General features: G+C 41.8%; 1 protein-coding gene across 4 annotated transcripts in view; it reads right to left on the reverse strand.

Annotated features, from left to right (window-relative positions):
- Positions 1-2296: 2296 nt before the first annotated feature.
- Positions 2297-27862, reverse strand: part of EYA4 (EYA transcriptional coactivator and phosphatase 4) — a 299787-nt gene continuing 274221 nt past the window's right edge. For all 4 annotated transcript variants that reach the window (XM_004701992.2, XM_045294471.1, XM_004701990.2 and 1 more), the window contains 7 exons: positions 22477-22566; positions 17013-17071; positions 16745-16905; positions 13923-14037; positions 8942-9063; positions 6648-6748; positions 2297-2987 (listed from right to left, as the gene is read on the reverse strand). In XM_004701992.2, the coding sequence (XP_004702049.1) occupies positions 2907-2987; positions 6648-6748; positions 8942-9063; positions 13923-14037; positions 16745-16905; positions 17013-17071; positions 22477-22566 (729 nt within the window). In that variant the 3' untranslated portion in view covers positions 2297-2906. The remainder of the gene's footprint in view (positions 2988-6647; positions 6749-8941; positions 9064-13922; positions 14038-16744; positions 16906-17012; positions 17072-22476; positions 22567-27862) is intronic.

The raw sequence follows: 27862 nt of genomic DNA on the forward strand, positions 1-27862 counted from the left end.
GGGGTAGATATTTTTCAGGTGCAACACAAGGCGGGTGGGTTATCTTGTCTAGTCATAAACCATGTTGGTACAGTAGCCCCAACCCCATCTTAGATAGAGAACATATTTAGGACATTTTTCAAACTGGTTTACAATAAGGCACACTATTCTATATACACATAGAATACGGGGGTTGCCAAAAGTAGTGATTGTGTTGTTATTTCTTCTTGCTTTGCAGATCAGAAAGGAAGAGGGCTCCCTGCTCCTTAGAGGGGAAGCGAAGGTTCTAGTTTGCGCACACTCAGAATCACAAGAGCCAGCTGTGATGTCTGCTTGTGTGGTGCCAGGCACACTCTTCTCTGTCAGCCCAGCAATGAGGTCTTGTGCTGGCGGTCTTTCCTGAACCCACAGTCACGAGAAAGGTGATCAGTCAGCCGTCCTTCTCTGTTTTTCGAAGGGGGGTTCCTTTCGCCCCTGCAGGTTTAGCAGCATAAGAAGCTTTGCTTGGGCGGGAAATGAGCTGCTACTAAGAGCTCAAGTAGAAAGCAAATGTTTTGAGAAGGATGAGGGCAACAAATGTACAAATGTGCTTGACAAAGTGGATGGATGGATGGATGGATTGTGATAAGAGCTGTACGAGCCCCCAATAAAAAAACAAAAAGAAGAAAAGAAAGAACCGGAAATCCAGAAGTCAGGCTCAAGCCCATCTTTAAAGCAAATGGCTGGATGGTAAAGATACTTTTTGTTTTATTCCCCGCAATCAATATGCAAAATTTTAGGACACAAAAATTACGTGCTGATTATCACTGCAGCAATTTAATTTTAAAACTGTTGCGGGTCAAACTAAAGGGCAATAGAAGTACACTGATTCAAAAATCATGATTATTAAAAGCATTCCATTTTTTCATTTGTCTGCAACAGTCCTTAGGCCAAACGCTACAACAAAACTTTAAGTTGGAGGTTTACAATGAATCACAATTGCATCACAATTTGGGTTCTCGATCTCTTTCTTCCCAATTGTAAACATGGCCTTAGACTTCACTATGTAAAGAGAGGTTGTATCACCTAAAAAAAAAATCATAATTCCATATTGAGTGCTGCAATTTGTGTGCCAAGCAGGACCCCACTGAAGCCACAGAAGCTGCCAATGATGGGCTACCATCTGGTTAGAGACACTGTCCAATAGAGGGAGTCCAGGTCCTGCATTGTGACTTGTGCCACATGAAACTGCAGCTGTAGGCACCAAGAAAACACTCCCATGCCTTGAAGTCTTAAATTTCCATTAGGGGATTCATGTCAGAAAGAAACCCAACTGGGGAGCCTATATTGGTTCCTAACTTGGACTGCACAGCAAGAGGAAGAAAATGTGCAGACCCACAAGGACCAAGATCTCCGTGCAAGGACTGCAGTTGATTGTACAGTTTGCCTCCAGGCAGTAACTAACATCTGTAAGCTTGAAATGGAGAGAAACTGAACTGTTGTGTTAAAACGGATAACCAGTATTGGGGACTTTGGTAATGCGGCCAAGTTTCTGCTCACTTGTACAGCCCATGTATCTTAAGATGATATTCTCGTTAACACTTCCATAGACCTGTTGTCCTTCAAAAGCCATCCGGGACATCCGCCTGTAACTACTGATGAGAGGTCACTTGCACGTGTTTTTAGGAAACAATGCACTTAGCTTTACTTGAAGCCAGGCCCTTTCAATTCACATATCTGAGAAAGTCTGGGTGTTAGTTTACAGTTTTATGATTTGCATCAGAATATCGCCCTTTATGCAAATGATATATATGAAAAAAATCTCCATCTCAAAACAGTGCAAATACTCATGAATATGGCTCTTAGTTTTCTCCAGTAAAACCATACAAGGGCAACTCAAGACTTCAGCACACATTTCACTTTCTAACTAAAGGTCCCATAGCCTTGCCCAAACTTTCTGCACCAATTGTTGCCTCAGACAAATGATTGGAATTATTAGGAACCCAAATAAACACACAAGCCACCTTTTATTATAATTATTTTTCTTGCTGCAATGAGCACTTGATGTCTGCTGATGCAATATTCAGATTTGATGGCTTGAATTTTTAATTTGGTCATGTGAAGAATGATCTCAAAGGGCTTTGGTTTTCCATATCTCTGGGGATTTTCAACTCAATTTCCACTGTAACACACACACACACACACACACACACACACACACACACACACGCTGTCTTGTATTTAAGGCACAGCACATCAGGATGAACATTCTGTTTGCCAAACTTAAAAAAAAAAAAAGAAACAATATTATATTCCCCTTCTCCCTCCCTGGCCCCACCCCAACAAATTAAAAGGGAAAAACAATTGCATCCACTTCGAAGTCAGCTGCTAATAAAGTCACAGTAAATTATTTTCATCAATAATTTACACAAATTACAGGTCTCGAGATAGGACTGTCCTTATCCAGTCTGAGTGCATTCCAATTCAGATTTTCTGGGCTAGGTAGGCTAAAGTCAGATTCAAACCTCAGGGCTGGCGAGATCCCACGGCGAGGAATGTTGTTGAACACCGCCTTGTCAGACAGAGCCGGGGTGGGAGTGGGAGTGGGGGGTTCCCGGAGTCCCTGCTCTTTGCGAAGGCTGTTCCTTCCAGTCAGGACTCCTTGGTGTGAACTAGCAACCTCCACAGATTTTTGCTTCTGTTTTCAAAACCGCCAAAGTGTTGTTGTAAAGGTAAGCCCATAGAGCTTCCTTGCTGCAGCACTACAAAAAAACGTTCAACTCCATCGAGCAATCTGAATTCTTCCTTCTGGAATTTTCATTCCAAATCTTTCATCCTTTTAAGACAATTTATATGTGTAAAGCCAGAGGCATGAAATCACACATAAAAATTCAGTGTACTTGAAATAAAAATGAAAAAAAAAAAAAAGGATCCCGAGCTGAAGACAATTACAAATACTCTAATTCCAGTGCTTGATGCAGAGCCAAGAGGTCGGAGTGACTGGATATCCTCCAGAAGGGCATGTTGTGCTGTGTGGGGAAGAGGGGTGGGGGACGGGGGAGGAAGGATGGAAGGAGAGATCACAACTATTGTCTCGACCAGGCAGCACTACGCACAAGGAGGCGGCGTCCGCCCAAGCGGAGTGGAGGCATGAAGAGGTCTGAAGGCTTGGAAGCATCAATAGAGTGTTCTCAAAAATCACAAAGAAATAGATCTGAACTGGATTTGACTGATGAGCTAAACAAGCGGTGCCCTTGAAGTAGCTCATGTCTCTTGTGGAAAGCGGCACGCTGGCATCCACTTCAGAGAAAGCCAGCTGGGCCCCAAGTCCTACTTGGAGGATGGGCAGAAACTTTCCAGCACCACATCACGCCGAGAGACCCGCATTCCAGGTAAAAATCAAATAGAAAACATATACACGCACTAAGCCCCAGTCTCTTGCCTACTTGATGGGGGGTGGGGGAGGAGGATTATTTTCTATGTAAAAAAATAATTTGAAATTAGTCAATATGAGGTAGAAACAAGTGCAGGCTGGTTAGCTTTCTTATTTATGTAGGGTGATTAGCTAACTACTGAGGAAATATTACCCCCAAGAAGGCAACAATGGATTCTTCTGGAATTAAAAAAAAAAAAAAAAGCTTACAATGGCTTGTGGCCTTCCAAAGACATAGAAGTGCACCACTAGCTAGCAGTCGCCATAAGTTGATTCCAATACACTGCCATCCCCTGTGTATCAGAGTGTACATATTCCGAGGGGACAATATAGCCCCACTGCACAGAACCCTGTGTCAGGGGGGAACCATGCTCCCAAGGTGCCTTTGAGTGGACTCAAACCTATAACCTTTTGGTTAGCAGCCCAGAACATTAACTGTTTGCCCCACCTAGGGACTCCACCCATCAGTGCCTATGTAGCAGTAAATACGTCGTGGTGGGGAGTGATGAGAGAAAAAAATCGAGAGATGCCACTGTGAGATAATAATGAAAGAAAAGAACATTATTATGCCATAGCAATTGACAAAAAGCAAACCATTATTTGTCACTTTGGGCTGATGACATCTTGTAAAATACGTACATGTGGAATAGATATTCATATATGCATGCACACACATATATAATGGAAAAGATGTTTGATTACGCATCATTTTAATCAATACTCTTAAAAGGAATTCTTAACTGCCAGTATGGTAGCCACTAGCCACAGTGAGTTCTTGAAATGTGGTTGATTCACTGTGAAATACATACTGAATTTAATTTAAAAACACCGAGAGTAGCAAAGGGATACTATTAAAGAACAATTAATTAGTATATTGGTTATGTGATGAGGCCATACATTTTTGGATAGGATGGGTTCATTAAGATATATCATTAAATTTTATTCTAGGCTTATGTTTTATTTTTATTTTCTTTCAGCTTCTTGAAACATTTAAAGGGGCCCTGGTGGCACTGTAGGTTCGTCATTGGGCTACTAAGCACAAGGTTAGCAGTTTAAACCCACCACCTGCTACGTGGGAGAAAGCAGAGGTTGTCTGCTCCTGTCGCCTCTGACAACCCACGCGGCAGTTGTACTCGGTTGCATAGGGTAGCTATGAGGTGGAATCAACTCCAGGGTGAGAGAGGTTTGGCGTTGTCGGGTTCAGAAAACTTACACTGACATATGTGGATCATCATATCTATTCCTACAAAATAACGTTTGTACAATATTACCCCTTAAAGATCCAAAGCAATCTGGGTTGAAAAAGATCAGAGGTCCACCTAGAAGTAACTTTATTTTCCTCTTCAGCTCAGATCTATTTGTAATAACAAATAGTACTTAATATTTCTGCACATGCAATGACAACTACCACGAAAGGAAAGCATGCATCTGGGCACTAGAGAAACCAACCACCTGTATTGCAAAAGGGAATTATTAGCTTTCACCACCACCAAGACGGTGCCTCCATAAACAACCATTTGGAAATAGCATTCTAATGGAAGGTCTCACTCCCTGGGCGTCATCCCTTGGTCTCTTGACGTTTGGGGTGTATAGTAGAAGATGCAATGACTGGCAGACAGCAGGTCTACCTGGACAATTTGGGTCGACTCAATACAATTCAATTTGAACTTATCATTGGTCCTGATTTGGGAAGTGGATTTAATTACCCTTGATTTAGATTATCTGGACGTTTTACATAGGCTAATGGATCTTTACCCTGCTTCCTGACATGGCAGCAATATTTACTGTGGTGTGTTGTGCATCTTTATGGTGTCGATGGGAATAACCAAAGCAAAACAGACATAGGCCATTGACAAATTTAGAAGATGCCGATGGCCTGTCACTGCAAAAGCCACTTCAAATAGTAGTCAGCACGGAAAGGCACACTCCTTGAGCTGCAGCTCGGGTTTCATGCAGAATATCTGTTTGGGGTATCACCTTGGGTCATTGATATTGCTCATTAAAACCTAGGTGTCCTGTGGGTAGCAGAGCCCAAGTCAGCTTTCTGGTTATGAAAAGTCATGGGGCATTCCACGGAGGCCGGCCAACACTTCACTAAGGCGCCTACAGTGGAGGTGGTTTCTGTTTGTCCATTTTGTGTGATTTGAACCAACTAGAAACATAACCATCTCCTTTCTCTTTCTCTGATGGCCGTAAACATCTCCAGAAAACAGTTTATGTGGATAATGTTTTGGGAAATGGAAACCTGATAGTAGATACTCCTGTGTCATGCCAAGAGTTCTGTCAGGCAATGATTTGACATCTCTCAGGAGAATAAGGAGAGATCTCTTTCTTTGTAAAATACAATCAACAGATCTGTCATTGTTTTAGAAATTAATGATTATTTCGCTTGGTCTCAGGCATTTGGGGGCTTTCAATTTGGCGGCACATTGCTTTGCTAATATTCCGATGAAAGCTACAGAGCACTGTGCTGGGTTGACTGACAGTTTGGTGTCTGGGGTCGATCCTGACATCATACTCCCTTTGATCTTAAGCCAAGCATTTAATGGTTTTTAATTGCCTGGGTTTTTATCTTTAGAAATATGGGCCAGATGAAAAGCATGATTTAAATACCGAGGGCCGTATGAGAAGGTCGTTCCAAAGTCTCCCAGGCCATGTGCGTGGTACGGATGGCTCCCTCAGAGAGAAGCTGCTCTGCCAAGAGAGCTGAGGCACCCTGGTCTCTAGGACAAGCCGGCCCCGAGGGAGCTGATGACCCCTCCTCTTCCAGTCATGGTTCCCCCTAAGCCTTCTCACAGCCGTTTTTACTTCAGCCAATACATCTCTTAGCCCACCTTATTAATACTTCCTTCCATGCAGTCCCAAGACTGGTGGTATTAAAGGGATGGGCAAAGAAGAGGATAATAAGAACTGGGGCTTTTATATGACAATATATGTATATAGTGAATATATATATATACACGGTAGTATGTATACATATGATCAATCTTGTATGTGTGTGTATATATGTATGTACATGTGTGCATACACACATATTTACACTCATACAAGTGGCAGGTGACTGTTCTATCAACTGCCAGGCAAAGACAATGCTAGCCTCCAAATGGTTTATGTGCGCAGTGACCTCCTCATGCTCTCAGTGCTCGCATCTATGCATGTAAATCGCCGTTCACGCTGCCACTGGGTCCAATGACAGCAATGCAAACAAGCGGCTTGCATTAGTAATATCACACCAATATGATTTGAGACAGGTTACCTTTTTTGCTGCCTGTTCTTCTTCTACACCATCCCCAATTACAACATACACTACTTTTCTGCCAAACCTTTGCATTATTCGTTCAAAGCAACTTTCTTTTCCTGGAAGATAAATGAGATATAGTTCAGAGTGAAGTTACCTGGTTAGCGGCATGTTCCTCATCTCGGCCATCTCCAATCACAACATAAGTTATGTTAGTGCCAAATCTGGACACTATACGCTCAAAACAGCTTTCCTTGCCTGAAAAACAATGCACTGCTTATTCTTCCAGCCATTGCATTCAGTAACCTGAAGATTTATAAAGTGTTAGGTTAATTCCTCTTGAACATTGCGTGAACTAGCTTGCAACTTCTGGGTTTATGACATCAGTAGACATGGTTGAACAGCATTATCACTCAGGACTGATTATGAAGCAAATGTGTATTTCACTCCACACAAGTCAGCGGATGGGGCTAAGCAGCTGACTAACAGAAACATGTTAGAATGTTTACTCCACCAAAAGAAAATCGGAACAATTTTATGAGCGATTATACAGTTTCATAGAATTTGCTTGTTTAATGCTATGCCCCAATGTTACATCATTTCTTTTGAGAAGCATAAACAAGTCAGCTGAACAGAGGTTTGTAAAAAATGAAAATTCACCTATATAGAAAAATGAAACACTAAGAATGGAATTACCTTGACAAATCACTCCTTTTTTCAAGTGAGTAGCAACTAGTCTGCTCCTAGTTTGTGGTCTTAAGCAATGGTCCTCCGTGTGCTGTCTGATTGGGCCCCGATAACAGTATTATCCTCAGACGGCACTTTTGGAAGACCACTGGAATTTCTACATATTACTCATTTCAAAACATAGGAGTTTTCTGAAATCCATTCATGTAATCATTACTACTTTCACACTTTTCTTCCTTATGTTGATAGTAAATAATAAAAAATATATAGGAAGCTTGAAGGGAAAATAAAATGATTTTTACCTCAGATTATAAATAATGGACCATTTTGTCAAAGAATGTGTGTGTGTGTGGGGGGGGGGGTATCATCCATATTCAAAGAAATGCTTATGCCAGTGTAAAATCATCTGATTCAATCATTTAATTTGTCAAAAGGCAAATTTTCCAATATATAAATGCTGTTAGCCCCAATATATTTTTTTATTAAAAAAAAAAAAAAAAAAAGCACAGGCCTAGCAGCAAGGCTCCAAATTGTAGCGTATGTGACGATGTGGAATTTACTTGATGAATGTTTGAATCCCTTAGCTGGACTCCTAAAACAGCTGCAGCCAGGGGCTCCTTTGGCTAGTGCCAACATCAGACATTTGCGAGGCTGCGGGCAGGTCATTTTTGGTGGGGATTTTAAGATTTTGAACTGCTCTTGTCAAGGTGCCAGAGCCAAAGTGTGCTGACCTCCAGGGCACATGACACAGCTCGGCCATTTCCCTAGGCACGTCCTCGTCAGACAGTGGGGGGCAAGAGTTTTTCCAACTCGTTCAAGAGGGCCCACGCTGATGAGGTTTCCGTGAGAGAGTGATTAGCTCTCTGGGTCTGGAAATCCACTCACATCCAAGATGGCGACACTGATAAGCGTGCAAACCCCAGGGGGTTGCTCTGGGACTGCCATTGCCACCCAGTTTTAGAAATGTGAACATCCAGCCAGCATGTGATGTGAACATTCTAATGATGGTTTCCGAGGGGCAGTGGGAAAGAGGAGACTGTCGACAAGATGGATTAACACGGTGGCTGCAACAATTGGCACAAATGTAAGAACAATTGTGAGGATGGCCCCGGATCAAGTGGCATTTCATTCTGTTGAACGCCAGGTCTCTATGAGTCAGAATGGACTCATGGCGCTTCACAACAACTACATGTATATATGTGATTGTGTGTGTGTGTGTATTTTTTTTCTGGATAAAAGATGCGAGTTCAAGCTCCTGAGACTCTCCTGTAATGCCAAATAATATTTTTATCTTTTATCTAAGTGATTATATATCTAGGGATAAAAGTATATATGTGAAAATATTAAATATTGTGGCTAGAGATCCTATCTAGCATTAATAGTAGCATGCATCTTACTACTCTATGAAAGATGAAGCATGAGCCAGAACTATGCAAGTATTGAGGTGGCAATTTGGTTATTACCAAAAGTTGTCATAAAATGGACTACCATGGCGAGCTGTAGGCATCTTGGTTACTGAAGATCGCTCCCATCCTCAGATAGCAAACTGGATGAAAAAGAAGGCCATGCAGAGACACACGTTCAAAATATCCCCCGAGACACAGAGTTTAAAATAATAGTCTTACCTATTTTAGTTGCACTGTAAATATTCTCAATGGGGAAGGCACCTCCTAAACTGTACAGCAGAACCTTCGCGAGTGCTGGAATCAGTTGGGTCGTTGTTACCAAGACATTTACGCAGTTACTCCTAAACTCCGGAGGAGATATGCATACATACACATAAGTTGAGTTCTAGTAGATTAGATTAAACAGTGTCACTTTGCTCTCTTAATTGACAAGAAGACCCTTGAAAAGGTGACCTTTCACTACTGCTGTCAGCCCTGATGCTAGCTCTGGGCAGTCCTATGGACAGAGCACAACTGTAAACCCTTCAGGTTCCTGTCCAAGGGAAGTTGCAGGTCTTTCCTGACAGGAAGTCACTGAGGATTTCAAACCACTGATCTTTCAGGGTTTGGCGGTTACTTGTGGCCTGGAAAACTATTAAATCAAACTCACTATCCTTGAGTTGATACCAATTCATAGTGACCCTGTAGGACAGGGTAGAACTGCCACTGTGAGTTTCTCTTTATGGAAGTAGAAAGCCTCAGTTTGTCGCTGCAGAGCGGCTGGTGGCTTTGAACTGCCGACCTTGCACTTAGCAACCCGACTTGTAACCACTACATCATCAGGGGTCCTTACTTCCTAAAATGAGTCAGGGATACATTTTTTTTTTAAATAGAGAGAAAGTAGAAGAAAATGGGCAGTAAATGAGGTGGATGAATGAAGTTTTTGTTTTGTTTTGCCTTCTGTTTACCGTATTGACTCGTGTATAAGCCGAGTTTTTCAGCACAGTTTTAATGCAGCTTTTGTGGTAAAATTAGGTGCCACGGCTAATATTCAGGTCGGTTCATACTTGAGTATATATGGTAAGTTGTAAGGTTGCTAGAGTGAGAGACAGGTAAGTAGACAAACTGCAATATGGAAAGTGCCTATCATAAGGATTGCCTTAGGTCCCTACGGAGCCTCAGAGGAAGGTACCTCTCCAGACCACAGGCAATCATGGGAAGGCTGATTGGAAGAGCGGAAGGCTTAACTCTAACCTAATAAACCCTCAGATCAGGTACAATGCTCTGGTGATGGGACTCCCTGTTCCAGGGCTTACAGGGCCTGAGAGGTAGAAGACTTGGGCAGAAAGAAGGGGCTGAGTGATTTGTGGGGGCTTTTGTTGTATGTAAAGTCTCAGAGGCCTAATCCAGGGGCTGACATACAACGGTTCATGAGCCAGTAGAAAGAGAGAGCACGCTTATTTGTTACGGAACAAGATGAATTCTTGAAACTCAACAACCGACAGCACCACCCGTCAAAGGGCGATAAGTTTAACGATTCCAGTTTCAAACATCTCAAAGGCCTTACTCTGTGAGAGCAAGCATCTACTCTACTGTAACTTAGAGCTGTTTAGTTCATGTCAGAATACTGGGGTCAGGGCAAAGTGAACACCAAGAGATTGGGGGTTGTGACCACGTGATCCATTAAGAATGAAGTGTGGCCCTTTCTGGATTATGGGAAAACTGAGTGATTTGATATTGAGGGGTTCAAGCTACATACATGAATTTGGGGACCAGATGCACACAGCTATGGGGATTTTCTTTATGGTATATTTTGTATCCTTTAACATATATTTGTGAGAGCCTGTGAACATTCTCTATGATTCTGTCTATAATTCTCTAGCATGACAGCAGGAAATTGGCTGCTGGAAAACTGGACTGGAAGGTAACTTCCAGCAGTAAGGTGAATGCTACCTTCCCTATGCTTGCATCCAAATACACTTACAACGCTCTTCGTTTAAACACAACATTTATAAGGAAACAGACATACGAAGCATCCAAAATAATTACAAACTAGCCTCTGAAAACATCACTTCTAAATTTTCTGTTTACATGTCAGGCTCTCAGTAGGTGTTGAAACTCCTGGAAGCATGTGATGGGATGATCAGTTCATGGGATACGGAAGCACGGACTTCTGAAGGTAGACATGTCAGAAATATCACCAACAGTCTTTAAGACCTAGAGCGTGACTTGTTCATCATAGAAAGCGATTCCCAAATAAAGGGAAGAATGGCACAGAGACATCAACTATATTGTGACAAATGAATTTCCAAAAAATATTTTGTCAAAAGCTGTACAAATCTCCCAAGTCATATGGAGGTCAATGTTAGAGGAACATGTACAGGACAGTAAGACAGCACACAGGCTTCTTAAGCTTTGAGATTTGGTTTTGCAATCCAGTCTCATCATTTACACAGTGAGGTTTTCAGAGTTACATCATTTCATATTTTATTTTAAATGAAGCATGTAGTTATAATACATGGTTTATTTAACACAGACAATATAAACAGAAAAGAAAAACAATTATCTAGCCATCCAGAGATAATTGCCCTCTTTGCTTCGAAAATTATTTTCAAGGTTTATATGTGTGTGTGTGTGTGTGTGTGTGTTTAGAGGCACACAAACACTTATGTATGCACACACATTTTTCCCCATTGGGACAATTATATGTATACACACACAAATACACATTTCTCCGCGCCCCCCCCCCCAATTGCAACAATACTATATACAGCAGTTTTCTATTCCATTTATATCGTGAGGCTATTAATTCATATGAGATGGCTTCCTTCCACCTCTCTCAATAAAACATAGTATGTGTAAAGTACTTCATCATCTGGTTTTTACAAAAATTACAAAAATTTAAGTATGGATACTTAATGTTTTCAATTTTAAGTAGTCAGTTGTTTCAGTTTTATAAATAATTCTACGTTACATCTATACTTTCCCTTGACCTTTGATTATAATCTTAGACTATGTTATAAAAGAGACTGAAAGCATATAAACTTTCTCTGGGTTCTTAAACATAGTTCGGCAGTGTTTTCAATACGCCGCGGGTTATTCTGAATTTTCACGAAGGCTGTGAAACTACCAGCAAGGCATGCATGCAGCACAGCGCCGGCTCTGCGACAATGTGCGCTGACTTCTTTTTCCCCTTCCGTTCCTTGGGACACTTTCAGTTCTTTGCCAAAGTCACCTAACTTTATAAACGTTACACGAGGACCGAATAGGTGATAGCGCCCCCTGGGGGGCACTGGAATACTCCAGTGGGACTACACACACACTGATATCTGTACTTTATGCTGGATTCTGACTTACAGTACAAACGCTTTTAATTGGCAGGGAGTGATGAGCACTTTTTTTATTCCCTTAAAAGGGGGCAGGAGGATTAGTGAGTTTGGGAAGAGATGCATTAACGTTATCGCTTTCAATCGCCAATGCAATTATCATCTTTGGTTTTAAAAATTCAAGGGCACGTCTTTCCGAACCAATGGAAGTTGTGGACCTCCTCCTCAGAGGTACACCCATTCTGCTGCAATTGACTGGCAGCTTCAGGGGCTCAGGACCCCTCTCAGGTCCCAGGTGCCCTGCTCTTTGGTTACCATGCCATCAGCTAAAGAGGTCCCAAGAGTACGTTCTGTTTCCAAACAGCTTTAATTTGTTAGACGGGTTTTTACATGCAGCCCCAAATCTCTCTTCCAGGACTCCTACTCCTTGGCCCTAATTCTCCATGAGAGATGCTGACAAAACCAGCGCTGTGGCACTGTCAGCTCAGTGTTGGGCTGTTATCCGTACATACGGTTGGCAGTTCAAACTCACCCATCGCCCCTTGGGAGAAAGATGACGTTGTTTGCTCCTGTAAAGATGCCCAGCCTCTGGAGCCTTTTACCTGGGGGCTACAAGTTATAACGGACACCGTGCCATTTGATTTTTTGTAAACCATTTGAATACTTGAAATTGGTCATCTTGTTCCACATTTGAATTTTCTTCAGATTATAGTCCTTGGTCCCTCCCTCCAAATATTTCTTTAATATGGGTCCAACATTCTAAAAAAAAACCTCTCTGGTTACTCAGCTGGACACCAGATGCTACAAACTTGTCAATTCCCCTACGTGAATGTGGTGCCCAGAATTGAGCAAAGTACTTTGCTGGGGTCTTTCAAATCAGACTCAGGAAAGCTGCTGGCCCTCCATTGCTCTGCTGGACACACTGCTACCAGGGCGCCTACAGAGCTTACCGCGTGCTTCAGGAAGATTTGATAGGCATCATTTAATGTTGGGTTCTCAACAACGGACTCTTCTTTTACCCTGTGGAGGCCTGCCTGGATCCTGATTCTGTCTATCCAAATAGTATCTCTCACTTTGAATTATGTGTTATCCATGACTTTGCTAACCATGCTTTTATTTATTCATCTAACTCTTAAGTAAAACTATAGAATGAAAAATTCACTCTCATCGAGTCAATTCTGACTCACATGGACCCTACATAGCGCTTCCTGTAAATCTTCACGGGAGCACATAGTCTTATCTTTCTCATGCATAATACAAAGATTCATCTCTACCTCCACTTGCTTTCACTTTTCATACGTACTGATTTATAAATGAGCACTTATGGCACATAGTGGATAACCACTTAGAAATATACTTAATTCTAATCTTTTCACCATGGTCAGAATGCCACTGCTTTGTTCAAACTAACAATAGGATTCGAATCTTTGCAAGGGCTATCTTTTTCCTTTCGGGGCATTTAAATCACATGCATTTTCTATTGTCAACTACAAGACTTACAACCTGCATTTCTTGGTTTCTTTTTCCTGTAGACACACTATTGCTTTGTTTTTGTCCTCAGCACGTGAACGCTGCCAAAAGCAGAATGCGCTCTTTCCTGTTTCATCAGAAGTGACTGGACCTCTCCGTGGGGAGTTATCCGTGTTTATGGGGAGGTAAAGGAGGAGTGGTGATATGTCTTGATTTCTGCGAAGCAGAGACCCTCCCTCTAACACACACACACACACACACACACACACACACACACACATTGAAATTCATCACTGGGGTTAATGATTTGTTAGGTCTCTACAAACTCTAAAATGGCCTAGGGATAAAAACATTTATATATTGTACATAAACGAAGATTTCATCCTCAACACAATAGATAGAGAAAGTGCCACAACACTACTTACCTCGTACTGATAATCGATAAAGACTTAAGGGCATTTGTGAGCCAGGAGTCTGTGAGCCCTTCAATCTCTGCCCTTAACTGCAGCCATGCATCTCTCTTGGCCGGACCAAGGAGTCCTGCAACACCAACAAGCACAGCCGCGTTATGAGACCGGCATTGCCCCCGCTCTCCAGAAATACCTGAGCTGGCATCTCGTGTCTAGTCTAACTCACTCAAAGCTGCTGCTGCATCTATTTGGATTCAGTGACCTTTCCAGAGAGAGAACTGCCTCTTTGGGTTTCTAAGACTTATCTGTTGGAGTAGATCATTTCTTCTTTCTCCAGAGAAGCAGCTGGTGGGTTCAAACTACTGATCCCTCATGTCTAGCATGAGTATATTTGTTTTACAATGTGTATCTGAAACGGGGAGGCTGAGTTACACCCATTTCACCTCTATCTAGTCAAGTCCAACCCATAACCCTCCTGACAGAAGAGAATTGTCCCTGTCCGTTTCCAAGACTGTACATCTTTATGGGAGTAGAAAGCCTCATTTTTCTCCCATAGTTTATACCAGCATTTCAGAATAGATTCTCCATCCATTCATTACCAGATAATTATTGTGGAACATCTAGATGTGAAGTTCTGCGCTATTCACGGTGTAAAAGAAGTCTCTTCCCCAATGCAGGTATGCACCCGACAACAGTCAGCAGACATTTCTTTGGAAACTCTGGGTCTCACACCCAGAGGTGGATAAAACAGGCCTGGAGGACAACTGGGTGCTAAGAGACCTAGGGCATCAAGCCCTAAATAAATGTGGTTAATCGCGTTCATTTTCACGTGGAAGTAGTAATAACGGCATTGGTGTACAGGGTTGTTGGAAGTTTCTAATCCCAGCACACGAGCCTTCCCCAATCCATCTCATTTTGAGAACAAGCAGGTATGCACTGTGTTCGAGATCCTGCCGCCTATGGCACCGTTGCAGGCGGTTACGAGGAGACAAGAGGCTGGCATGCTCACTTTACTTTTAAAACAATCAAGATCCTGCTTTTACGGACAGACCAATAAACGAAAACCACACTCGTGCTGCTGAGTAGACTCTCCCTCGTGACCATCCCAAGTGTTACCAAGGAGCACTGCCCCACAGGATCATCTTACGGAAGCAGAGCCGGCCTTTCTTCCTACGCGCTAGGACGTGCCTCTGAGCTGTCAGCCTGGCAGTTAGTAGTTACACGCAAACAAGGAAAAAAAGCAACGACCAAGTGGGTTCTTAAATTGAAGCCATTTCAGGATACTGGGAGCACACCGAAAGATGGACAATTCCTTAAGGAAACTTGTACTTCCTACCAAGTTCATGTGCCCTCCTATCAACGAAGATGCTCACATATTAGAGAGACAAAGGATTCCCCTGTGGTGGTTTGATCTTTCAAGGATATATTATTTCATAGAAATGATATGAATTTAAAAATAATTTTAATAGTTCTCTGGAAGATGAAGATTGTTAGGCATCTGGATGACAAAAGTTAATTTATGTTTTCAAGGGAGGGGGATGTTTTTACTTTTAAGTACGTGGCTCATAACTGATTTCAAGCATTTATTGGATTTTACAGAAATGTCTTGACCAGAACCTTGGGATGGATTAAGAAACCAGAGGGGGTACCCCGAGGATCCCACCAAGGCAGGAGTTGGGAGGGGCCAGTTCTTACTTGCAAACAAATGTCTGCCACCAGATACTATCGGAGCGATCTTTTGAGCTGAGCATTTGTATTATCCGTGGTTCCATGTTTCTTAGACTCTCTTGGCTTGCATGCCTCAGTACTAGCACTGGGAGAGAAGAACAGAGGCATGGGCTACCTCTCAAGGTGTGTGTGCGCGCGTGTAGTAGATGTATACATGATAAATTTTATTGTACTGTAGTATTCTGTTGACTGATGCATGTTCTGGATATACTTATTTAACTCTACCATTCAGTTTGAGATTCTGATTGAAGTTCCACTATTATTCTCCATATTTTCTTTAAAAGAGAAACAAACCAACTTAAAGTCCCAAAAGCAGCATCTTATGGGGCTTTAACACTCATCTTGGGAACTTTGTGACCTAAAACTGACCCTAATAACAAAGATGGTAAGGTTTCCCCCAAGGAACCCATAAAGACCTCAGTTTTGACGTCACTATAACATGCACAGATAAGAAGAAGATAGCTAGATAGGACCTAGAAAGTATTTGAACTCCATATTATGACAAACACAGTGAACCCTATCCATAGGGCAGATGCACTACTGGCTAATATGCCACTGTAAAAAAGCGTACGTCTCTAAAGTGACATCATTCACACTTTTTATTTATTTCTGATGGGATTCCAAGGGATTGCTAACAAGCTCTGCTTCCTGAGGGTGGCGCCCCTCTGAGAGAGGCTGTCTCACCACTGAGGTGATCAGGTCACTGGTCTGATTGTCCAGGATAGCATTCCAAACCCAAGCGGAGGGAGGCCAACATTGGCCATACGTTCAGACGATGCCAAATTTCACAAATAACTGACAAGTAAATGACAGAGCTCCTGGTTTTACTTTTGTCAAGTCACTCAAAAAACAAAACAAAAAAAAAAAAAACCCACCCTCACCACCATCCAGTCGATGCTGACTCATAGTGACCTGAGTTTCTGAGACTGGAACCTTTTGCGGGAGGAGGAGTCCTATCTTTCTTCCCCATCAAGCCTAAGAAGCTTAACATGCCAGGCCTTGCAGTTCAGCATGCACTCTCCAGCCTGGTAGGACAGCCTACCCACGGTTTGAGTTCTACCTCAACAAGAGCTGGCAGCATCTTTAGGAGTGTTAAAAGCCACACATACCTCCGACATTGTTCTTGTAGGTGTTATATAATTCTTTCACTCTTCTGTAACGAAAAGCCAACTTCCTCATCCAGTCCACCCCTCCTCTTACACCTGTTGGCAAACAAAGGTTTGCACTACTTGCAGCTGCATGGAAGCCATCAGTTGCAAAGCTGTAGGTACTGCAACACCCAAAATACATTAAAAAGAGATAAAAGAAATAATTACATGTGCAAAACTCCATCGCCGAATTTCTGTAGGAAACAGCAGACTGAAAGGCCTGGCTTACCTTAAGTCCTGCCCATTATCATCGGAGGAAACATCATCTATATGAACTTGATCACACTCCTGTTAAAAATATGGGAAACGTTATGTGCCGTTCAAAGAATGCCTGTTGCCACCGTTCAAGCATTTCTCATCCATCCTTGACCAGGAGACGGCCAGGAGAGGGCATCATCTGGCCAGCCACCCCTCCATCTCCCTCTCAAGCGTCTTTCCCTGCTAGCTGGAAAACTGTACTTTTCTTCTGAGACGGAAATCCAGAAAAGACTCATAAAAAGGGTCCCCGAAAGCCTGTGTCATGGGGCTTTCTTGACAAGCTTAAATGTAGATTGAACTTTGAACTTATTGATAAGAAATTCTCTTCAATCTCCCAATCAGTGGTCTATTCTTTTAAGCACTGCTCTTGCGCGTACTTTGCTGAGGAAGTAAAAGGAACCGAGGAAAGAAATGCTTGCGGTCTGAAGGCCTCAAGCAGCTATTGACTCTCGCTTCTTCTTTGTTGACAGCAACAGCAGGCGGGGCTTGTCGGATTATGATGTCCTGGGAGATTTGCATGATTGCCTGCTCTTGGTTGGGCCAGCATTGTCTGAAAGAACCATGCTGGGGTTATTCTAGAAGTTGTGGTCTTCCACCAGAAGGTGAACATGAAAATGGTAATCGCATCATCAGAGGCTTACTTCCTGTCCTTTTTTTTTAATGGGGGTTCATTTTGGTCTGTTTTTTAAACTCAAGAGAATAGTTACAGGTTAAAGGGAAATAATGAAGTTTTTCCCTCTCAGAAGAAAATGATCTTCAAGTGACCTGATTTTAAACTATAGTTTCTAAATCCAAATGATAACTTTTCAGTATATATTATATTCTTCTTTTTGTGTTGCTGCTCTTATTATTTTCAAATAAACAGTGAAGTTCCAGAAAAATATTACATGTTCTGGATGAGGCATTTAGATTAGGGCCTTTAAAACAAGTTGTTCTTATTTTAACCTCAGAATAGGTAATTGTCCAACAATTTGGGTCTCTTTTTCCCTGTCTGAAATTATCTAATCTTATTCACATATTTTTGGAAGACATACAACCAGAATGCTCCTTAAAAGCAAGGATGGTGAGGCTTCCTCTCACGAACTTTGGACATATCAGGAAAGACCAGTCCCTGGAGAAGGACATCAGGCTTGGTAAGGTAGGACAGTGGAAAGAGGAAGCCCCTTGAAAGGGTGGATTGACACCGTGGTGGCAACAGGCAGGCTCAAACCTAAAACAATGGTGGGGACAGTACGGGAGAGGGTGGGGTGTCCTTCTGTTGTCAGAGGGTCGCTTTGAGTAGGAGCTGACTTGTCAGCACCTTACAACATCCACATATTCAGACACTCGTAGTAGTTACCGATCAAAATCAATTTATAAATCATTACATGTATATATAGAAAAAAAACTGCCTGCCTCTAAGGCAATTCTAACTCATAGCGAGCCTAGATGACAGGACAGATCTGCCCCTGTAGATTTCTTTCTAATCCGCTAACTCTTTATGGGAGTGGAAAGCTTTATCTTTCTCCCTCAGAGCAGCTGGTGGTTTTGAACTGCTGACCTGGCAGTTTGCAGTCCAGCATGTAACCACTATGCTACCAGGGCTCCTTATAAATAGACTACCATGCTAAAAGACAGACTTTTCACCTACTATTTATCTTCATTACAGGACTTAGAAATCTCTGGCAAATATTTACTACCTGGTCGCCAACCTTCCACACATAGTGTCTTAGATTCTCCTCTAGTTTAAGGATGAGCTAGTTGGTTCAAGGTTCTTTCAAACAGAAAACTCAATGGAAGCTCCCCAAGGGTGATGTTTGGTTCATCAGAAAATAGCCACACTTACAGTACAACCTGGCTTAGAGGAATCTTTCAACAATCACTTGTGGGATGAATGGCAAAAGTCTATGCAAGTGATCATTACTGACAGTATCACCCATTCGTATACTCTTCTCCCATAGTGTTATTTGCATATTCAATCGCGGTATCCTAGATAGTGAGAATGTGTAAAAAGATGTGTATGTCAAGAGTGGGGAGGTATATCAAGGGAATACCACTGATGGACGTGGTAACTCAAGGTTACTTGTATGTTTATCCTATTTTACAGAGAAATTCTTCTGATATTTCTTGTCATAACGCACATGATTAATGTGTACATAGTTCGCCCCACAAATGTGTGTGCTACCCTGAGGACAACAGTACATCGAGCTTATTGGACCATGAGCTCCGTATTTGAAATTGTGTTTGAGGTTTTTCCAGCTTTCTAACTCCTCTCTGCATCTATGCCTAGTTAACTCTGATTGTTTACTCTGGATGATTGCCTGCGGTTTATAGTCCAGTAAAAGCAACCTGAACTTCTGTCATTTGAATTTTTAGAAAAACCTGAATAAGTTTTCCTTCATTTGTTTTCACACTAAAAAACTTTGCAAGAGTCGTTCTAACTAAAATCTGAAGGACTGAAAATCACTGCAATGTTTGGGCATTATTATTAGTAGTAGTAGTAGTCATCGAAGACCTCCGAGATAATTCAACTACCTAATGGTTAATTCTTTGACTTTATCCTTTTGGCATATAAGGTGAGCACAAATTTACCCCTGATCTGTATCACTTATAATTCACAGCAGCCTTTGCTCACCTGGATGCTCCCGTGCTCCCTGGCGCCTTCTCTGCTGGAAGTTATTCTGACTGCACTAACACATTTCATTTAGACAGAATGCCCTTGGCTTAGGGGGACTGGTATGTGCATTTGGCTTCTCTGCACTTGGGCAGGAAGTAGTGAAGTAAGTGTCTATTAGGAGGGTTTAAATCTGTATCATTTAAGGAATTATGTGAGAAGCAGCTGTTACTACATATGCTGCAGTATCGATGGAAGGATTTAAGTCTTCAATTAGATTTTAGTCTGGAAAAAAATAAAGGAGTCCAAAGATTTAATATATTAGAGGAAAAAAACTGGAGCTACTCTGATAAGGAATTGTCCTGTTGTCAGTAGAAACACAAATAGATTTCCTTCTAGTCTGGGGGCCCAGCCCAGGACAGCGCTGGCCTGCCAAAGATTTATGCAAAGGGAAATTGTGTGAAAACAAAATAACTCTCACATTCAGATGTGGAAGGTTGTCTATGTAACTGGACTAAGAGATGTTGATCACTATTATTCCAACTTTATTAATTTTAGTGCTTATTTATCCCCCTGAAGGTAATAATAAACTTCTGAGTTTCCTTGGGAATTTTAACTCTGTTCATGTGCACTGATGTTTACTGAGAGTTCATTTAATGTAAACTCAGAGTCGATTACTTCATTGATTCAACTCAACAATGTTGGATAGCTGCATTTCACAGTTTGAATCCAATGGAATTCTTACTGTATTTTAAAATACAGCAAAAAAAAAAAAAGAGGATATAATTAGAGGGGGAAAAGGCTACCGAGATTTTCTGTCACTCTATCTACCAGAGAGCCTGTCAGATATTCCATAAAGATACATTCAATATAATATCTAGTCCCAAACTAAGAGTCCTAAAGCACCATAGCTGATCATAACATGATATACCAGTATTAATTTCAAATACACACACACATATATAATATATATACACATTGATTATATGAAATTTTCACCTTCTCATTTCACTTGTCTTTTAATCATCAAGTGTTAAATTTACTCCATCTGGCTTCAAATGCGTCACCAAAAATAACTATGGGGTCACTTGTTACATTTATTTCTACTAAAAAATAACTAATGAAGTGAGAATTAAAAAATCTAGAGAGAAAAAAAAGTCATTGTTTTCTTTGCATGCCTTTGAAAATGCTAATAATCCTAGAATCCTCTTTAGAATGAGAACAACACACTTCATGGGCAAAAAAGCAAACATAAAAAAAACTATCTTCTATATGAGAAAATTCAAGGTCCAAACATGGTTATAATTTGTTTCCCGTCATCATGTATGTAAAAATCATTCTTCGTGCCAGAACCTAAGGAGTAGGATTATTTTAAATTGGGTTTAGAGAGGTGATTATTATTTTACATATCTAAAACTAAAAAACTTGTCTAAGAAGACTGATGTCTCAAATTGTTCATTAAAGAAAAAAGACCCTTTGAACCAGACATTAATTTTATTACCCAGTAAAACCAAGGACACACTGAGGAGAAAACATCCAACAATGCTTGTACACAGCTGATTTCCACACACATCTTCATGGATTCCTGAGCCATCCTTTTCAGCTGTGCGCATCGCACATGGAACTAAAACTAGGCGTAAGACCTTGTCAATTTTAAAGCCTATTTAACATCATCGCTCACTAAGTTGGTATGTTTTTCTCTCATGAACTTTTCGTTTCAGCATAATGTAAGGGCAGCAGCATGTGTGGGCCCACATAGGCCTGGGTTAAAATCCAAGTACAGCATGAGTTAAATGGTAGCCTGGGGCATGATTCCTATACTTGGGACCCTACTGGCTCCCTCTGGCAAAATCAATATAATATGTATTCTCACTTCGAATGGTTATAAATTAATTAGTGGAAAATTCCACATAAAATCTGTCACACAAGTTAGAGTCTTGGTAATAAGAATCTCCCTCGCTCTTCATAATATATGTGTTTATTTCAGTGGAAAAGTATGAGATAAAAATTATATGCCATTTAAAAAAGAAAATTAAGGGTTTTTTCTGGCATAGGTAGGCTCAATCAAGCAATACTTCTTCCCAATGTTCCAACTACCTAATTACTTAAATTCTATCTTCTAAATGCCTAATATCTCAGGCCATTAGTATGTGTATTATATGAGATCTGCAGAACCTGCTCAGTTATTCTGAGGCTATTTCTCTAAGATGATTTTATTTGGATTTCCTATCCTCATGATTATCTCTTAGACATTAGGGTTTGGAAATGGAAAACTAAATGAGTAAAAAAGAAACCAGTCAAAGGATGTATGAGCTGTGTATCAGGTCTAGCATGGTGTCCCCCAGAGGGGATGCATACAGGAATGATAATGTAGACTACCATTAGGCTTCAGTTTAGCTACACATTTCATTGATTCATCCTATCGCTATGAATAGCATCTGTGCATAATTTTCTAACATTTAACTTAATAGTATTCCACTTACTAACATTGATTCTGAAGGTGCACATTGTGTTGAGATTAACATACTAACCATACCGGGGGGTAGTATACATATATAAATGTATATATGTAACAGGACAGCAAAGCAGACCTGCTCTTATGATATAAGAGATTTACAGATGCCCTTTTGTTTTTATTCTAAATATTTTACTTGTATATTTCTCATTAACACAACGAAGCTATCTGCTTATCTTTTTGCATATTCTTCTTTCCTTTGAAAGGAACTTTATAGCTCTCTTGAATGATATTTCTTCTCTTTTCTTGAGGTGATCGGCACCGATAGAAACCACTGAGCACTTTTAGGTGCTGGATACAACTATTCTCCCCTCTTTAAGCGCTTACCTCTAAGTCATTGAAAAATAAATGTGTATCAGCAAGACTGAAAATCATTTCCTCCATTCGGAGTCCGAGGGTTACAGCCATTGGGGGATCCTGAAAAGAAAATGCATACCTAATGAGGATCTCAGGAGACACGGTTATTGTTCACGCATTTTAAGTGCATGCTGATGTGTGGTGTGAGGGAAAACCTATTTGAAATTTTAACTGAGATCCAAAAGACAGGTCAATTTTCTGAAAAAGGATCATTTCTAAAGAGATTTGAGACATACCAAATGCATAACGAAATCCCTGAATTTACAGCAATTTATACACATGTGAAGACGTTTTCTCATAAAATCGTGTGTTCATGACAGAAAGAGAAAGCAAGCATGCCAGAGCATATGACTCAGTTTACATTACTCCGTGGAAACCCCTGGGAGAAAGGTGTTGAAGTAGGGTACTGACAAGTGAAGCAGGCTTTCAGAACAAGAAAAGGATGTCATTTTCACAATGAGGACATGTAATCACGGGCAGGAAGTAGGCCAATCACTTGTAAAGAAGGTTACGTGGAGGTGGGATATTAAGAGAAGGCAGAGAATGAAATCACCAAGTCATTCTTAATGAATTTCCATCAAGAGGATAATGGGCAATTCCTTCTGATTATGTGTATAGTCTGTTCTAACCTACATTTAATTAAAATTCAATAAGGAAGAATGGAGGGAAATGAAAAGAATAGTAATTCAATAAATGTGCATTAGGAAGAATCGGCGTATTTAAATTATGGTGATGTTGAAGACTATCGAACAGACTGTGGGCCCTGCACTGAACGAACCCATCTCTCGTGGGTGAAGTAAAGCCCGAGCGCTTCTTGGATGTGAGGATGGGGAGACTGTCTCCAGGCTTTGAATACGTTTTCAGGAGGGCACACCCTTGGAGAAGGGCAGCCTTCTCGGTAAAGGAGAGGGTCAGGAAAAAGAAGACCCTCAATAAAGTGAAGCGATACACATGCTGCCACCATGAGCCAAACACAAGGCTGCTCAGGAAAATGGCATGGGGCAGGCTTCCGTCGGCTGGGCATAAGGGTGCAGGGGCAAGAACCAACTCCACAGCCCAGAATAGCAGCAGTGCAAGCAAAGGGAGTAAGAGTCGAAATGACTCCACTTTTGTTTATACAAACAAGACATTAGCCGAACAAGGAGTTGAGAATCAAGACTAGATCTCTTCCTTTACCAGGTTAACTGCACTTGAATGTATGGGAATCAAGAGATAAAGCGCTAAAAGTCCAAAAAGCATTTTGCACTAAAAATTGAGAAATCATTAATAGCAACACTTCCTGAAATCATAAATGCTGGCCTGATCCCTGCAGGAAAGTCCCTATAGGTGTGAGCCTGGAGGTGGAAGGAACACAGCAAACTGAAGGAGACAAATCCGGAGCATTTGAGGCTGGAATGGGTATTAGATGGAGAAGAATGTGGTTTTGAATATAGCTGACAAGTCTAGAAGGATACTATTGGTTTTGGCTGAGAAGCTGTTTTGGAAGACCTTAGAGGGTGATTTGGGTTGAGTGGCTGGGCCAGGAGCCAGACTGTAGAGATTTGAGAAGAGGAAAATGAAATTGTGTTTTCAGTAATATAGAAAAGAAATTGGAAAATCATAATGTCAGCTATATTACAAGTAATGATAAGAACATGCAACCTGGGTCATGTTCCAAGGTCTTCATCTACACACCTGAACTTATTCCATTTGCAAATAAAAACCCCTCTTCATTCCAGAGCTACATTGGCAAAACGAACTTTCTTTGTGTCCTTCCTACTAGAGTGCTTCACGAAAGACCTCCGAGAGTGTAAGTCACATATACTGTAACCTTTAAAATATACAGAAGATGGAATGAGTGCTAAGGAAAATCAATGTTACTGGGGTTTACTAATAAAGCATCAATATTGATGTGGAAAGATGTGTATGACAATAGCGATACGATATGTTAGAGAAAAGTTACATACTGTATGTCAACAGAGAGTCCTGGCGGAGTTCTGGTTGCACACTGGGCTGAGAGCTGCATGGTTGGCAGTTCAAAACCAATAGCATGCTATTCCTCAGGAGAAAGACTTGGCCTTCTACTCCTGTAAACAGTTACAGTCTCGCAAACCCATAGGGGATCACGATCGAGTCAGTATTGACTCGATGGCAGTGAGTGGGGTTTGTTTGCTTTTGGTATGCCAACCACATTCTCTAACTGTATTTCTTCACTTGGGAATTCTGTGGATTTCATGGCTGGAGAGTTTCACTTTTCAAAAATGGATATTTATATCCCCATAGCGGCACCCCCAGGACTGTATCCTCTAGCCAGCATTATTTTACTGTTAAGATTCATCAGTCTCCCTGTGGCAAGTCCAGTTGGGGATACAGATCCAGAACCAAAACCTACCTCAACGACAAGTCAATTCTGACTCATAGCCAAAGGTCAACTAGATTCCGTTTCATCCACATGCATCTCTTCAAGGACACGAAGGTATTTGAGTCTATCTGGTGTCACACGGAATTCTGAACCTTGTAGACTTCCTTGCTCTTTTTCTTTCAAGTATGAAACTGATCTCTCTTCTCTCCCTCTCTCTCTTTAAAGAACATACCTTTGCCTCTTTTGTTAAAAATCTCTATTTTGAGTCTCTTGGGGCGGGGGAGGTGTATAGACAGAGGACGTGGAAAACTTGTAAATATTCTGTCTAGTCATGGAACCGTGAACAAAAAGTCTACAGAAATATCAGGGAAAATCAAATGTAATTATAGCATGAAAACACATAATTCCATTAGGGACGCTCTATGCTTTTGAGGAATGTTCACGGGTGCAGGGTATTAACACTGAGCTCCACGCTACTCCATTGTGTTACTGATGGATGGATCCTGCCCTGAAGATACATGTTTCAGACGCGGGTTCAGATATCGCTTCTTGAAAAGGTTTACATATTGACGACGCGCTCTTCTCCGACGACTATCCAATTTTTAAGTTTTAAATAAAAGTACTGAATTTCTTATTTTCATCTTTCATCTTCTTTGCCAGAAGAGATTCATGGGGGTGGGAGGAAGGAGGCTGTTCACCTATTGTCTCTTTCACCAAGTCCGCACTTCTGAGGTCCGTAACCCTCCACGCCACCCACCCAGTGATAGGAAAATCCATGAAGAAAGCATTTTGTGCATCTGATAAGCATGCACACAGGTAGACATCTGATAGGCATGCAAACAGGTAAACAAACAACACGAGAATTCTCTAAGGAGCATGCAGGATGGAAACTCGGTTCGAGCACTTCCCTGGAACGTAACCCGTGGCACTGGGAGGGCTATTTGTTTGCTTGTCCCGCTGTGGCGATTCCACATCACACACTCTCATGAGAGCCAGGGCTTAGGAAGTATTTTGGCAAAATATCGTTAGTTAACTGGGAAAGTTTAGGTTGGAGGTTTGCTGGAGTGTGAACTAGCTGCCTTTTATTAAGGTTTGGAGGGAGCAGAGCCTGTTGAAAGGGGAGCCTTTTGTTGGCCCTGCCGGAGGCTTGGCACAGATGGGCAGGGCTTGGTTGTGTCACGGGCCAAGGAAAATCAGGCTTGTAAGAGGTGGTGAGCTAATTTTTTAAGAGAACGTCTGGTGAGGGCGGATTTTCGAGTATCTATTTTTTACTTCTTTGGTCCATCTTACTAAATCATTGGGACAGGCAATCCTTAAGTAACCGGCTTACAGTATTCAGCTTTTCCAACTAAACAACTGGAAGGCTCCAAGAAAGATGACCTGGAGTCCCAAAGGCTCCAAGGTCAGCCCCAAGGACTCCATGTGAGACGACAGGCCCTTGTCCCTCTGCGGGCGGAGCCTCCGCAGCAGCTCTGTGCGCCAGACTCCGGCGCAGGAGCCGCAGCGCCTGCCATTTGCGTTTTATCAGGCATTTGAGAGCGAAACAAACTCTGGACTGTGTCCAAATTTTATACAGACATGTTTGCTCGTTTTCATTAGATATTTGTAAAAACATGCGCCACCTTATGAATCAAGAGTTACTGCCTCATTTCAATTTTACTGTTCTGAGTGTTGAGTTTAGGGTCTACAATGAAGTGATGGGGAAAATGGGTACCGAATGGAAAACATGGGATGAAAAAGGCATTAAAAAGTCTTTGTGGAAGCTGTGATACACATTATATGTAGACAATGGTCCAAGAGGTTCAGTGTCTACAACAACAATGAACAGTGCTCCTAAAAATACCGAATACATGTTGTTCACCACCGAGAGACTGAGAGGAGGAAGATGAAGATAATGAACACAGGCCATGGCGCTTAAATGTTTGGTTCAAAGCCAGCTATCCCCAGTCTACAGCCAAGTTCGAATCAAGTATGCACTTTTCTAGATCAAGATCATAACACTGATTCGCTGGGGGAGCACCCACAGAGCACGCATCGGAGCCAGACTGTCTGTCTGCGAGCCCCTGCCCTGCACTAAGCCATCAGCTGGTATTCTTCCTCCAGGGACACAATGTAAAAATATCTTGGGAGAGGCAGCAGTTATATATCTTTAAAGAAATGGAGGATTTTTTTTTTAAGAACACACAGTGCTCAAACTCTTGGAAGACTTTTTTCCTGTGGGATCTGAAGCACGTTTGTAGACTTGGGCGCACAGAGACAGGAGACTGCTGCAGTCTCAAGACAGAAGAAGAAAGAAGCCAAGCTCGCTCCACGGCCCATCGTGGGGGAGCTACTGGGTCTTTCAGAATGGAGGAATGCGTCCTATTCGGTGGCAGACGAGAGAAAATCCAGTCATGAGTCGAAAGAGAAATTTTACAATTGATGAAGTTTGCCTACAGTGAATAACATGGTGGGCCTAAGCATTCTCTATGGGAAATAGAGACTGGTTTCAGGAGCAGTCATGTATTTCACACAGAATGACTTAAGTGTCTACTATGTGCTAGATGGGCTCCAATTCTGGTACAGAGCCAGAGAAGGGAAAATCCATGCCTGTAAGGATTTTGTAGTATGGATAACATCGCAATACCTTATATTACTGGTGGAGGGGATCTCTGATGAATGAACAGCCTCTGGTTCGCAAGTAAATATACAGCATTTCAGTTGGTGACAAAGGCTATGAGAAAAGCAGAGAGACAACAGCAAAACCAGGATCCGCAGCTAGAGGAAGTGCAGGGATGGGTGGCAATGGCTACTGGAAAGAAGTGTAAGGAAGGCCTTTCTTAGGAGGTGACGAGGAAGAGAGACCAGGAAAAGGTGAAGGAGTTGACCAGGCACAGAGGAGAAAGTACGGACATGTACCACGCCTGGAAAGGCTAGGGTGTCTGCGGAGCACAATGGGGGAAAGGACTCGGCCAGGGAAGTCAAGAGCAGCAAGTACTTCGTAGCGAGCAATCAATCATAGACGAAGGACGGTGC

The sequence above is a fragment of the Echinops telfairi genome, unplaced genomic scaffold, assembly GCF_000313985.2.
Source record: "Echinops telfairi isolate 266 unplaced genomic scaffold, ASM31398v2 ScPeMD7_3533;HRSCAF=4204_0, whole genome shotgun sequence".
NCBI classification, from domain to species: domain Eukaryota; kingdom Metazoa; phylum Chordata; class Mammalia; order Afrosoricida; family Tenrecidae; genus Echinops; species Echinops telfairi.